Source organism: Mobula hypostoma, chromosome 4 (genome assembly GCF_963921235.1).
Source record: "Mobula hypostoma chromosome 4, sMobHyp1.1, whole genome shotgun sequence".
NCBI lineage: Eukaryota > Metazoa > Chordata > Chondrichthyes > Myliobatiformes > Myliobatidae > Mobula > Mobula hypostoma.
Window position 1 is genome coordinate 60996160 of NC_086100.1, and position 12323 is coordinate 61008482.

At 40.5% G+C, this 12323-nt stretch overlaps 1 protein-coding gene across 2 annotated transcripts in view; it reads right to left on the minus strand.

Annotated features, from left to right (window-relative positions):
- Nucleotides 1–12323, minus strand: part of smc4 (structural maintenance of chromosomes 4) — a 75314-nt gene that overhangs the window by 47774 nt on the left and 15217 nt on the right. For both annotated transcript variants that reach the window (XM_063045847.1, XM_063045848.1), the window contains exons 6-9: nucleotides 11415–11579; nucleotides 9257–9384; nucleotides 8859–8999; nucleotides 98–248 (exon numbers count right to left, since the gene is read on the minus strand). In XM_063045847.1, coding sequence (XP_062901917.1) covers nucleotides 98–248; nucleotides 8859–8999; nucleotides 9257–9384; nucleotides 11415–11579 — 585 coding nt within the window. The remainder of the gene's footprint in view (nucleotides 1–97; nucleotides 249–8858; nucleotides 9000–9256; nucleotides 9385–11414; nucleotides 11580–12323) is intronic.

The following is a 12323-nucleotide window of genomic DNA, read 5'->3' on the forward strand; positions in this document are numbered from 1 at the left end:
CTACACCGATGTCACATGCAGATGAATTTGCCCATAGATGAGATTGATAAAGGCCAGGTAATAGGTAAAAATGCACATTTAAATGAGCATACTTTACCTTTTCATTATCTTTCTGTAGTTGTTTCTGCAGTTTCTTCTCTTTACTTTTTGAATGTTTCAACTTTTCACGGACTTTAACGTCTTGCAAATCAAACTCTGCAAACTTCCCCTTTTTCTCGTCAATGAACTTGGTAATTTCACCCATTTTCCTATAAAGTAATAATAAATAAATATACCCCAAATGACAGTAACTTAACATTTTAAAATTTCGAGCCCGAAGTGTCGCAATTCTTTTGATTTTACGAGATGGCATCTGTATTTTTCTAGGATGGAGGACAGCAATATGAAGCTAGAACAGAGATTCATACCCCTTGATCTTTAAGGGTTGATGACCCAACCAGGCTATGAGTAGTTACGAGCCTCTATAAGTAATTAAACAAAGACATTCTTTGGTTTGTATGGAATTTAAATTTTGAAATCAAGAAAAACAATTAAACAGATAACTTGAGAGGCTTTAGCAAAGAGGCATCGGTGAGCATCAGATAGGAACAGGTATGACTGCTTTTTTTGTAGTTGACTAAAAAGATACCAAATTATAACAAATTAAATAAAAAAAAAATGCAAAAGTCAGCTGACGAGCTATAGCTGCATGACCTGGAAACTAGTGGGCCCCATTGTGGTTCTTGATGACATCTGCAGCAAATACACCAGAAACACTATTACCTGGACACTGTTTTGGGAGACAGTTTCACTCATTAGATATACTACTTCAGATGTGACTGCAAGTGAGGCAGGTTGGGGGATTCAAGAGTTAGTGCTGGAGGAGCCCCAGCCCTTGAGCTTGTTGGCCCTGTGAGACTAAGAGTGGAGGCTGTAGGAAGGATGAGCAACTGTACCATGGCAGTTTGGTCCAGGGAGACATTCAAGAGGGAGAGTGAAATGTAGTTGTATTTGGGAATCGTATAGTCAGAGGAATAGACAATATTCTCTGTTGCAAAGATACAGGGACCTGAAGGCTGTGCTGTCTGCCTGATGCAGAGGTTTGGACACCTCATCTGACCTGCAAAGGAATTTGCAGTGGAGGTGAAAGGTCCAGTTTTCAGGGTCCATGTGGATACGAACAACATAGAAATAAGGAAATAGGTTCTGCTGAAGAAATTTCAGCTGCTAAGAACTAAATTAAAATGCAGAACCAAAAAGCTAATAATCGTGGATTGCTGCTTGACCAACATGCCATATGGCAGATGGTTCACAAGATCAGTGAGCTAAATGTGTGGCTCAAAGATGGGTGTAGGAGATGTGGTGAATTTGTGGGATATTGGTACTAGTATTGGGGGAGCACAGAAAAGATGAAATATGAAGGGAAGCTAGCCAATAATATCAAAAGAGGATACCAAATTTTTTCAGATATATACCGTGTAAAAGATTGGGGGAGGGAGGGGGAGGGGGGGAGAACACTAGATATTGGAAAGGGAGTAATGGGGGACAAGGAAGTGCAGATGAACTAAGCATGTATTTTGCATCAGTCTACAATGTGGAAGACACCGGCAGTATGCTGGATGTTCCCGAGTGTCGGGGGCAGAGTTGAGTGCAGTTGCTATTACTAGGCAGAGGTGCTTGGCAAGCTGTAAGCTCTGAAAGTAGATAGGGCACCAGGACCAGATAGACTACACCCCAAAGATTCTGAAAGAGGAAGCTGAAGAGATTGTGGAGGCATTAATAATGATCTTTCAAGGGTCAATAGATTTTGGCATAGTCCCAGAAGACTGGAAAATTGCTAATCTCACTCCACTCTTTAAGAAGGGCGGGTAGGCAGAAGAATGAAAATTATAAGCCAGTTAGCCGGATCTCAGTGGTTGGGAAGATGTTAAGAGTCAATTGTTAAGGAGGTCTCAGGGTACTTGGAAGCAGATGATAAAATAAAAAAAATTCAGCTCAGTTTCCTTATTGGAAAATCTTGCCTGACAAACCTGTTGGAATTCTTTGAAGAAATAACAAGCAGCATAGACAAAGGAGAATCAGTGGAAGTGGTATACTTGGATTTTAAGAAGGTCTTGGACAAAGTATTACATGAGGCTGCTTAACAAGATAAGTGCCTATGGTATTACAGCAAAGATACGGTCATGGACAGAGGATTGGCTGGAGGCAGAATTGGAATAAAGGAAGTATTTTTTTGGTTGGCTACCAGTAACCAGTGGCATTCACAGGGCAGGGTGTTGGGACTGCTTCTTTTTACATGTCATGACTTGGATGACAGAATTGATGGCTTTGTGGTCAAGTTGGTAGATGATACAAAGATAGGTGGACAGGCAGAGAGATATGAGGAATCAGGGAGGCTGCAGAAGGGCTTGAGACAAAGCAGGAGAATGGGCAAAGTGACAAATGGAATACAATGACAGCAAGTATATGCCCATGCACTTGGTGGCAGAAATAATAGTGTGGACTATTTTCTAAACGGGGAGAAAATACAAAAATCAGAGATGCAAAGGGACCTGGGAGTCCTCGTGCAGAATTCTCTGAATGTTAACTTGCACGTTGAGTCGGTGGTGAGGAAGGCACATGCAATGTTAGCATTCATTTTGAGTGCTAGAATATAACAACAAGGGAAAAAAAATGCTGACACTATAGGACACTGGTGAGGGCTCATTTGGAATATTGTGAGCAGTTTTGGCCCCCTTATCTAAGGAAGGATGTGCCGATATTAAGAGATGAAGTTCATGACAATGATTCCAGTAATGAAAGGGTTATTGTATAGCCTGTACTCGATGGAATTTAGAAGAATGGGGGGGGGGGGGGAAGGAGAGAGATTTGTTGAAAGGCCTAGATAGAATGGATATAGAATGTTTCCTATAACTGGGGAGTCTAGGACCAGAGGGCACAGCCTCAGAATAGAAGGACATCACTTTAGAACAGAGATGAGGTGAAGCAGAGTGATTTTCTATGGGATAAGAAGCCCAGAATTAAAATGAGTAAGATGTGTATATCTAGGGACATGGGTGGGCTCAGTCTACCAGACATCAGGGTATATAAATTATCCTTTGAAATAACCAAATTAGCTAAACATTGGGACAGGGCCAATGTTGATTTAGATTGGGTAATTATAGAATGGAGCCTGGCTGCACCACATTCTCCCCTTAACATCCTCTCACAACATGTGGAAAACAAGACTAATCTAAATCCTATACTATTTCACTCAAGGAGTGTGTGGAGCACAATTCATAAAGCCTGTAGAATGTCACATTTAAACCAGTTATACTCCTTGCTCTGGAATAACCCTGAGATGCATTGGGAAAAGAATGGTGTACTGGAAAGAATGGAAGATTAAAGGTGTAAGTACAGTAGATGATCTCTATGAGAATGGGATTTTTATGTCATATGTGAATTTGCAGAGGAAATATAACTTTGTAGATAAAGGGAATTTTTGGAAGCATTTACAAATAAGACATTGCATTAGTAGCATATTTAAGAACGGTGACCCACAAAGTAACTCTAACTGAATACTTTACATTACCACAGGAAGTTCATAAAGCATCAGTGTTTTATAAAATGTCCAAGCACTCTGTGGGTGAATCGCGTAAACAATCTCAAAGCAGTATGGCAGAAGGATCTAGGAAGCCATATTGAAGATAATGAGTGGTCAAATATTTTATCAAATGTGGGTAGACATATTAGGGAAGCGAGAAGGAAATTTATTCAGTGTAAGATAGTACACAGATATTATTGGACACCAACTAGACTCTACAAAATGGGGATTGTTGATGATAATTTATGCTGGAAATGTAAAAACGAGGTGGGCACATATTTTCACATGATTTGGGAGTGTTCCATGGTTCTTCCATTTTGATGTAAAGTTCTTGAATTGTTGGGGAATTGGTCGGGTTCCACACTGCCCTTGTGCTCATGGCTTTGTCTCTTCGGTGATAGGGCAATGATACCTAATGTAAACATTGACAAATTTACTATTTTAAAGGTGGGTCTCATCACAGTTGTAAGAATTATATTGCAAAATTGGAAAAAAAAACCCAGAAGTCCCACTGTGAAGGAATGGACTGAGGAAATGATTAAGATTTCATCATATGACCATATGTTGGGAAGAATTAACAGTGAGGGAAAAGTGCAAGGCGTGGGATCAATTTTGGTTGTATGTTAATTTAAACTTAAATTAGAACTTCTTTCTGTCTCTAAGTTTTATTTGTTTTCCTGTCATGGGATGGCTGTGTAAATATGCTGTACTGTACCTGCTCTATGATATGCTGTGCTGCTTTGTAAAATAAGAATAAATAATAATAAAAATTTGAATTTTAAAACAAGAGATGAGGTGAAGCTTCTTTAGCCAGAGGGTAATGAATATGGAATTCATTACCACAGGCAGCCGTGGAAGCCAGGTCATTGGGAGTATTTAAGGTAGAGGTAGATAGGTTCTTGATTAGTCAGGGTGTGAAAGGTTACGTGGAGGAGGCAGGAAAATGGAGTTGGGAGGGAAAATGGATTACGTATGATGAAATGGTGGAGCAGACCCAATGGGCTGAATTGCCCAATTCTGCTCCCATGTGTCTCTTATGGTCTTATACAATTTTAATATAACATGCCAACTCCTGCACTCAAAACATTGATTTATGAAAGCCAATGAGCCAAAAGCTTTCTTTATGACAGTATCAATCTGTGATGCCACATTTATGGAATTATGGATCCATACTCCCATATCCCTCTGTTCTGCCACACTCCTTAGTGACCTACCTCTCATCGTGTAATATCTCCCCTGGGTTAGTCCTCCCAAAATACAACACCCTCACACTTGTCTGCATTAAATTCCATTTGCCATTTTTCAGCCCATTTTTCCAGCTGGGCTGAAACCCACTGCAAGTTTTACTAGTCTTCCTCGCTGTCACTCCCAATCTGGTTCCGGCCCGAAATGTCGACCGATCTTTTCCATGGATGCTGCCCGGCCTGCTGAGTTCCTCCAGCGTGTTGTGAGTGTCACACTCCCAATCTTATTGTCATCAGCAAATTTGACCTAGTCTACCACATTATCATCCAGATCATTGTTATAGATGACAAAAAACAATCCCCGCAGCACAGCACTAGTCACAGGCCTCTAGTCAGTGAGGCTACCATCTACAGCTATTCTCTGGCTTCTTCTGCAAAGCCAATGTCTAATCCAATTTACTATCTCCTCTCAAATGGCAAGCAAATGAACCTTATTAACCCTGTCAAAGGCCATCTAAACAATATCCACTGCCTTGCCTTCATCAACTTGCCTCCTCAAAAACTCTTAAGATTGGTTACACAACCTAACACACTCAAAGATATGTTGATTACACCCATTTAGATGCTGTCTTATAGATCCAGCCCCTCAAAATCCCTTCCAATAATTTACTTATTATCAACACCACTCTCACCAGCCAATAATTTCCAAGCTTATTCTTGGAGCCTTTCTTGAAGAAAGGAACTTTAGCTAACCCTCAGTCCTCCAGTACTTCACGTGTGGCTAAGGATATTTTAAATACTTCCGAGGGTCCCTGTAATTTCTGTGCAAGCCTGCCACGGGGGGGGGGGGGGGGGAGAAGGAGGAGACAGGAAATCACTGAAAAGTATCAAATAGTGAAAGGCCAAGATAGAGCGAACATGGAGAGAATGTAATTGGTGGGAGTGTCTAGAACCAGGGGTACAGTCTCTGAAGGACGTCACGTTAGAACTGAAATAAGGAAGAATTTCTTTAGTCAGATGGTGGTGAATGGGTGAAATTCATTGCCACAGACAGTTGTGGAGGCTAAGACATTTGGTATATTTAAATTGAGGTTGATAGGGTCTTGATTATTAAGGGCATCAAAGGTTAAGAAAGCGGGGGGGGAGAGGAGGAGGGGGAGAGGGAGAGAGGGGGAGAGGGGGAGAGGGGGAGAGGGGGAGAGGGAGAGATGGAGAGAGAGAGAGAGAGAGAGAGAGAGAGAGAGAGAGAGAGAGAGAGAGATAGATAGATAGAGAGAAGCCACAATTGAATGGCAGAGCACATTCCATGGCTTAATTAGGCTCCTACAATGTACATCCTTAAATATTTAAAATCATGTTCTTAGTATTTGAAATCATTGCCTTCAGACTGAATAGAGAAAGAAAAATGGTAAATGGTGACTGGGAAATTCATCAAATGGCAAGGACAACTTTAAAAAAAATGAAAGCAGCAGATGTTAAGAATTTAGCATGCACAACCAGAGGAATAGTTGAAACAGATTCATTCATCCAAGCATTCAAAAGGGAACTGGCAAGTACTGGAATGCAAAATAGACAACCCTGGACAAAGAATAGGGACTAGGATTTGTCACAATGTTCTTGGGATGATTTTGGAGAAAGACAAATTTTTTAGCTCCAATTGGATAAGCATAAATGGTTCCATGCAAGATTACTCTAGAGTTCATTAGAGAATTAGAAGATGATGGCACTGTCACATTTAAAGCTACAAGAATTAAGGATACTATAACCCTTAGGGATTATACGAGGGGTGATTGATAAGTCTGTGGCCTAAGGTAGAAGGAGACAATTTTAGAAAACCTAGCACGTTTATTTTTCAACATAGTCCCCTCCTACATGTACACACTTAGTCCAGCGATCGTGGAGCATACGGATCCCTTCTCTATAGAAGTTGGTGTCTTGGACCTCCAGAAAGTGGTCCACAGCAGGGGTGATTGATAAGTCTGTAGCCTAAGGTGAGATAGTAACAGAGTTGAACTGCACGTGCATGTAACAAGAGCTGTATAACCCATCTCCTTCTACCCAAGGCCATGAACTTATCAATCATCCCTGCTGTGGACTGCCTGGAGGCCCAAGGCGCTCTCGTTACATGTACGTGCAGTTCAACTCTTTGAGTGATAATGCAGAAAGTTTGAAGTTAATAACTCATCTCCTTCTACATTAGGCCACGAACTTATCAATCACCCCTGCTGTGGACCACTTCTACAAATGTCTCACAGAGCTCATTCCTTCATTTATTTTCCAATAACCAATTTTCTCCATTTTTCTGTCAATTCTCCAGATTCTTTTAGGCATTAGGGGTAATTAACAGTGGCCAATGGTGTACCAACTGGGAAACGTGGAAATGCCAGAGACTGTAGCAGAGATTAGGACTGCTGGGGCTGAGGATGCAGATCTACTAGCCGCATCAGTCTGCTATCCTAAGAGTTGCCACTTTTGAATCTAATCCATCATTCAACAAGACATGTGGCAAATTTTCCAGCTCAGCTTTATTTTCCTGAACTAACCATATTTGCCTCAATTCCCCCAATATTCAAAAACCAGGCTCTTTCTGCTCTGAACAATGACCAAAACACAAAATACTCTGCAGATGCTGGGGTCAAAGTAACACTCACAACTCGCTGGAGGAACTCAGCAGGTCGGGCAGCATCCATGGAAATGATCAGTCAACGTTTCGGGCCAGAACCCTAAATCAGGACTGAAGAGGGAAGGGGCAGAGGCCCTATAAAGAAGGTGGGAAGGAGAAGGCTGGTAGGTTCCAGGTGAAAAACCGGTAAGGGGAAAGATAAAGGAGTGGGGGAGGGGAAGCAGGGAGGTGATAGGCAGGAAAGGTGAAGAAGGAATAGAGGAAAGCACAGTGGGTAGTAGGAGAGGCGGAACCATGAGGGAGGTAGTAGGCAGCTGGGGGAGGGGGCAGAGTGAAATAGGGATAGGAGAAGGGAATTACCGGAAGTTGGAGAATTCAATGTTCATACATGATCTCCTCTCCTCTACTGTCATGATGAGGCTAAACTCAGGTTGGAGCAGCAACACCTCATATACCCTCTAGGTAGTCTCCAGCCCCTTGGTATGAACATAAAATTCTCCAACTTCCGGTAGTTCCCTCCCCCCATCCCTATCCCTATTTCACCCTGCCCCCTCCCCCAGCTGCCTACTACCTTCCTTATGGTTCCGCCTCCTCCTGCTACCAATCGTGTTTTCCCCTATTCCTTCTTCACCTTTCCTGCCCATCACCTCCCTGCTTCCTCTGCCTCACCCCTTATCTTTCCCCTTACTGGTTTTTCACCTGGAACCTACCAGCCTTCTCCTTCCCACCCTCCCCCCCACCTTCTTTATAGGGCCTCTGCCGCTTCCCTCTTCAGTCCTGATGAAGGGTTCCAACCCGAATCGTTGACTGATCATTTCCACGGATGCTGCCTGACCTGCTGAGTTCCTCCAGTGTGTTCTGAGTGAAACAATGACCAAATCTCCCAGCTCTTTCGTTAGTGAACTCTTTGTACAAAACAATTGAATAGTGTTTAGCAACTGCTGAATTAGTAGTTTTTGCTGCTTTTAGCTACTGTCAGTTTTGAATTTTTCAGAAAGCTTCTGTATCCTTCTGAGTAACACACAAATTAAGAGGTGTCAGAACACATTCACCATCAGGAGTCCCAAGATTTATTTTTCGTCCACCCCCTTACTGACCATTATGATAGCTTTTTTTTTTACCCAATGAAATGCTCTGTTAATGAAAACAGAAGTTAGATCAATATTGCTTTGTTCTACTAAATACAGATTTGGTAAAGTAGATCAGGAAAAGGCAAACCTTATGTCATCCTTGCAAAAAATGTTTTCGGTTGACATTATATCATTTTACTTTTGTTTTTAATTCAGCTGAATATTGAAATAAAAACCAAATCTAACAAATCAAAAGTCCTGTAATAATTTGGAACCAAACTCCAGTTGTGGTAACAAGGTCAAAGTCGTGGACTGCACTTGAATCATATTAGGTTGCAGTTTATGTTAATAAATGTTCTACACAAAATATCCACAAATGAAATCAAGACAGCAACTCTTAGAATATGTTCATGACTTACTTTTCAAGTTGTTTCAAAGCATTATTTTTGACCTTTATATCTTCTGCAAGTGTGGCGCTTTTATCACGTGTACCCTTGGTCTCATCATGAATATTTTGCTTTTGTACCTTCATATCAGCAATCCTTCTTTGCACGTCATGGCTGATGAGAGTTTAGAGGTGGACGAGGAGAGTAAAATATCAAAAACTAAAGTCAAGATTGAGGATCAAACACGAATATCAAGCAGCACCGAACAATTTTAATAAGAAATGATAAAGATGGCTAGTTACTAACATATGTACTTGCATCACTATCAGTACAATAGGAATTAACAGAAAAAGCAATCTAGTATTAGAAAATTCATTGTTAAAATAGATTGGAGAACAGCAAATTATGATAGAAGTCATTAAAGGACATACATATAGTACTGCAAAACACAATTCTTCTTCTTCACAATTTCATTTTCCAATGCAAGAAACTCAAGCGCATGATTTTTCTCTCCTTCCAAGGCATCTTTTTCTTTTTCCACCATCTTGACTCTATTAAGCTAATGCAAGAAGTTTAACATGGTCAAATTGCATTTTATGCAAAAGATTCAATTATAACAAGGAAAACTACAAATACATGGAAAGTTAAGTAAATTCGATCTCTGAACCAATTCACTTCCATGTAAAACATCCACTGGAAAAGAAAAATCATTTCTAAGCAAGGCTCTATTACATAGCTATACCTACGCAGCATGGCGACAATTGGGTAATGAAGTGAAACTGGACCTTATGAAGGGTCTTGGCCTGAAATGTCAACTGTATTCCTCTTCATATATGCTGCCTGACTTGCCAAGTTCCTTCAGCATTTTGTGCGTTGGTCAAGATTTCTAGCATCTTGTTTGTAACTGGCTAATTTACCCATCACATCACCAAAAAGCAATAGTCAAAATTCATTTTACACAGACATTTCACACCCCCATTCCCTTTGCTCTGGTCCAGAAATTCACCCCCAAAAAGTGGTACAGTCAAGTTGAAAATAAGCTTAATCTGCAAGAGCAACATTCCAGCTCTTGGGAAATACAACCTATCTAAATTCTACCCAAAGTGAAAATGACCTATGCACTGCCCTCAGTCCACAGGATTAGGTAGAGTGGGCTTAGAATTTGTTTCTGTATTTTATACTTTACCACAGACTGTATTTCTTATATAAATGTCAACTAATGGTTCTCAAGGTTACTCCTTGCGGCATCCAGCTCAAAGACTATGCTTCCTGAATATTACCAGCCCTTATATCTCCTCCGATTATTCCAGTATCCCTTGTGAAAGCAACAACATCCCTCCACAGATACCATCACAACTGTGAACGTATGTGTAATTACAAATTTGCAATTGAATAATTTTCAGCAATGTGCCAAAACCCTGACACTGCCATGCTGCCCAAGGAACCCCAACAATGTTACTCTGCGAATCTCAAAACTTGTCTCATAGGAAACATTTCTTAAGGCACCCTCGCCTACCAAGTCCTGTCTCAAAGTACTAAAGAAATCTTCAGCCCTGGTCTTGAATGGACTTACTGCAAATTATACATTCTGCCCCAACTCCAATTCACTGGATGACATGGTGTTCTCAATATACAACCTACCTCACTGAGACACTATATTGCCTTCCACAGAATAAGATTTATGGTATACAACCCAAAGTGGGATGAGCCCCAAGCATTGAAGATATCAAACTAGCTTTGTCACTAACATACATTGCAGAAAGCACCTCCACTTCTTTGGACAAATCAACCATCCAAGTTTCATGCTTTTCATGACACACAAACGGTGACATTTCATGAATGCTACCATGATTTACAACAATTAAATCATGTGCATCGTTAGGTAAAATGCTGCACATAACACTAAAGCAAATTATTTAATTTAGAATTAAATATTTTAATGAATTACCCAATCCCAAAAAATTGCCAGTGCTTAAACTTCCAGGAAAAAACCAGCGTACTAGTAGCAAACAGGAATTCTGCGGATGCTGGAAATTCAAGCAACACACATCAAAATTGCTGGTGAACGCAGCAGGCCAGGCAACATCTCTAGGAAGAGGTACAGTCGACGTTTCAGGCCGAGACCCTTCGTCAGGACTAACTGAAGAGCTAGTAAGAGATTTGAAAGTGGGAGAGGGAGGGGGAGATTCAAAATGATAGGAGAAGACAGGAGGGGGAGGGATGGAGCCAAGAGCTGGACAGGTGATTGGCAAAGGGGATATGAGAGGATCATGGGACAGGAGGTCCAGGGAGAAAGACAAGGGGGGAGGGGGGGAACCCAGAGGATGGGCAAGGGGTATAGTCAGAGGGACAGAGGGAGAAAAAGGAGAGTGAGAGAAAGAATGCATGTATAAAAATAAATAACGGATGGGGTACGAGGGGGAGGTGGGGCATAGCCGGTAACGTCGACTGTACCTCTTCCTAGAGATGCTGCCTGGTCTGCTGCGTTCACCAGCAACTTTGATGTGTGGTACTAGTAGCAATATTATCCACAGCTTATTTTACATTTTAAAACGTCACATTTATTTTCTCAAGTAATTTGAAATTCACCTTTTCTCCCCTCTGTTCATTTAAAATTTCAACTCTGCGACAGAGGATCTGAATTGGCTCTTTGAGTCGCCCTGATCCAATTATATCTTCCAGATATTCTAACATACCCTCATCATGCTCGTTTTGACCTTTTGGCTTCATCATAGCAATTTGTTCCACTTCACCCTACCAAAACAAAAAAAAAGCAAAGTATTCTTTAGTTTTATATTTCCAAAACATTTAGTATTAAAGTTTAACTGAAGCCCACTGCTACTTTTCGACGAACACTGAAGAAACCAATTAAAAATTAATTTGCATTTATTAAGATTCAGACCTCATTTAAAACAAAACATTAGTTTAAGTGCAAAACATGATCTGACCATAAAATGATACAATCACGTAAATGATTGGCTGAAAGATATGGCACAAAAAATAATTGAAAATATCAATCGATTTTAAGATTTAAAGCATGGTTTCACCTCAATTTCTTTTGAATGGAATTACTAAACCTTAAAAGTGAATTAATCTCCACTGGTCATTTATTAAAATCATTTATTATAATTGCTTGCATGTCAAAACCATACAAAAGTGAAGGAATAATTCTTAACTTACTACTCAGATGTAAAACTGGTATGATAGATAGTTTACGCTCATCTTTTATTGAGGTTTTCTCCATTCTCAAGTGATCAATCCTGGACTGCACAAGTTGATTTTGGGTAGTGAGCATCAATTTCAGTGCAGAAAAGATTTCGAATCTTTGACATAAACTGACATCAATGAACCCAAACAAACCCTAAATATTTATCCAAGTAGTATAGGATAGGAGGCAGCAAGTCTTTATTTTATTATTATTCACACATTACAATTTGGGTAAATCATAAAATAAAAACCTGTCAGTTACTGCACTCAAATTTCCCTAAATTTTGTCAA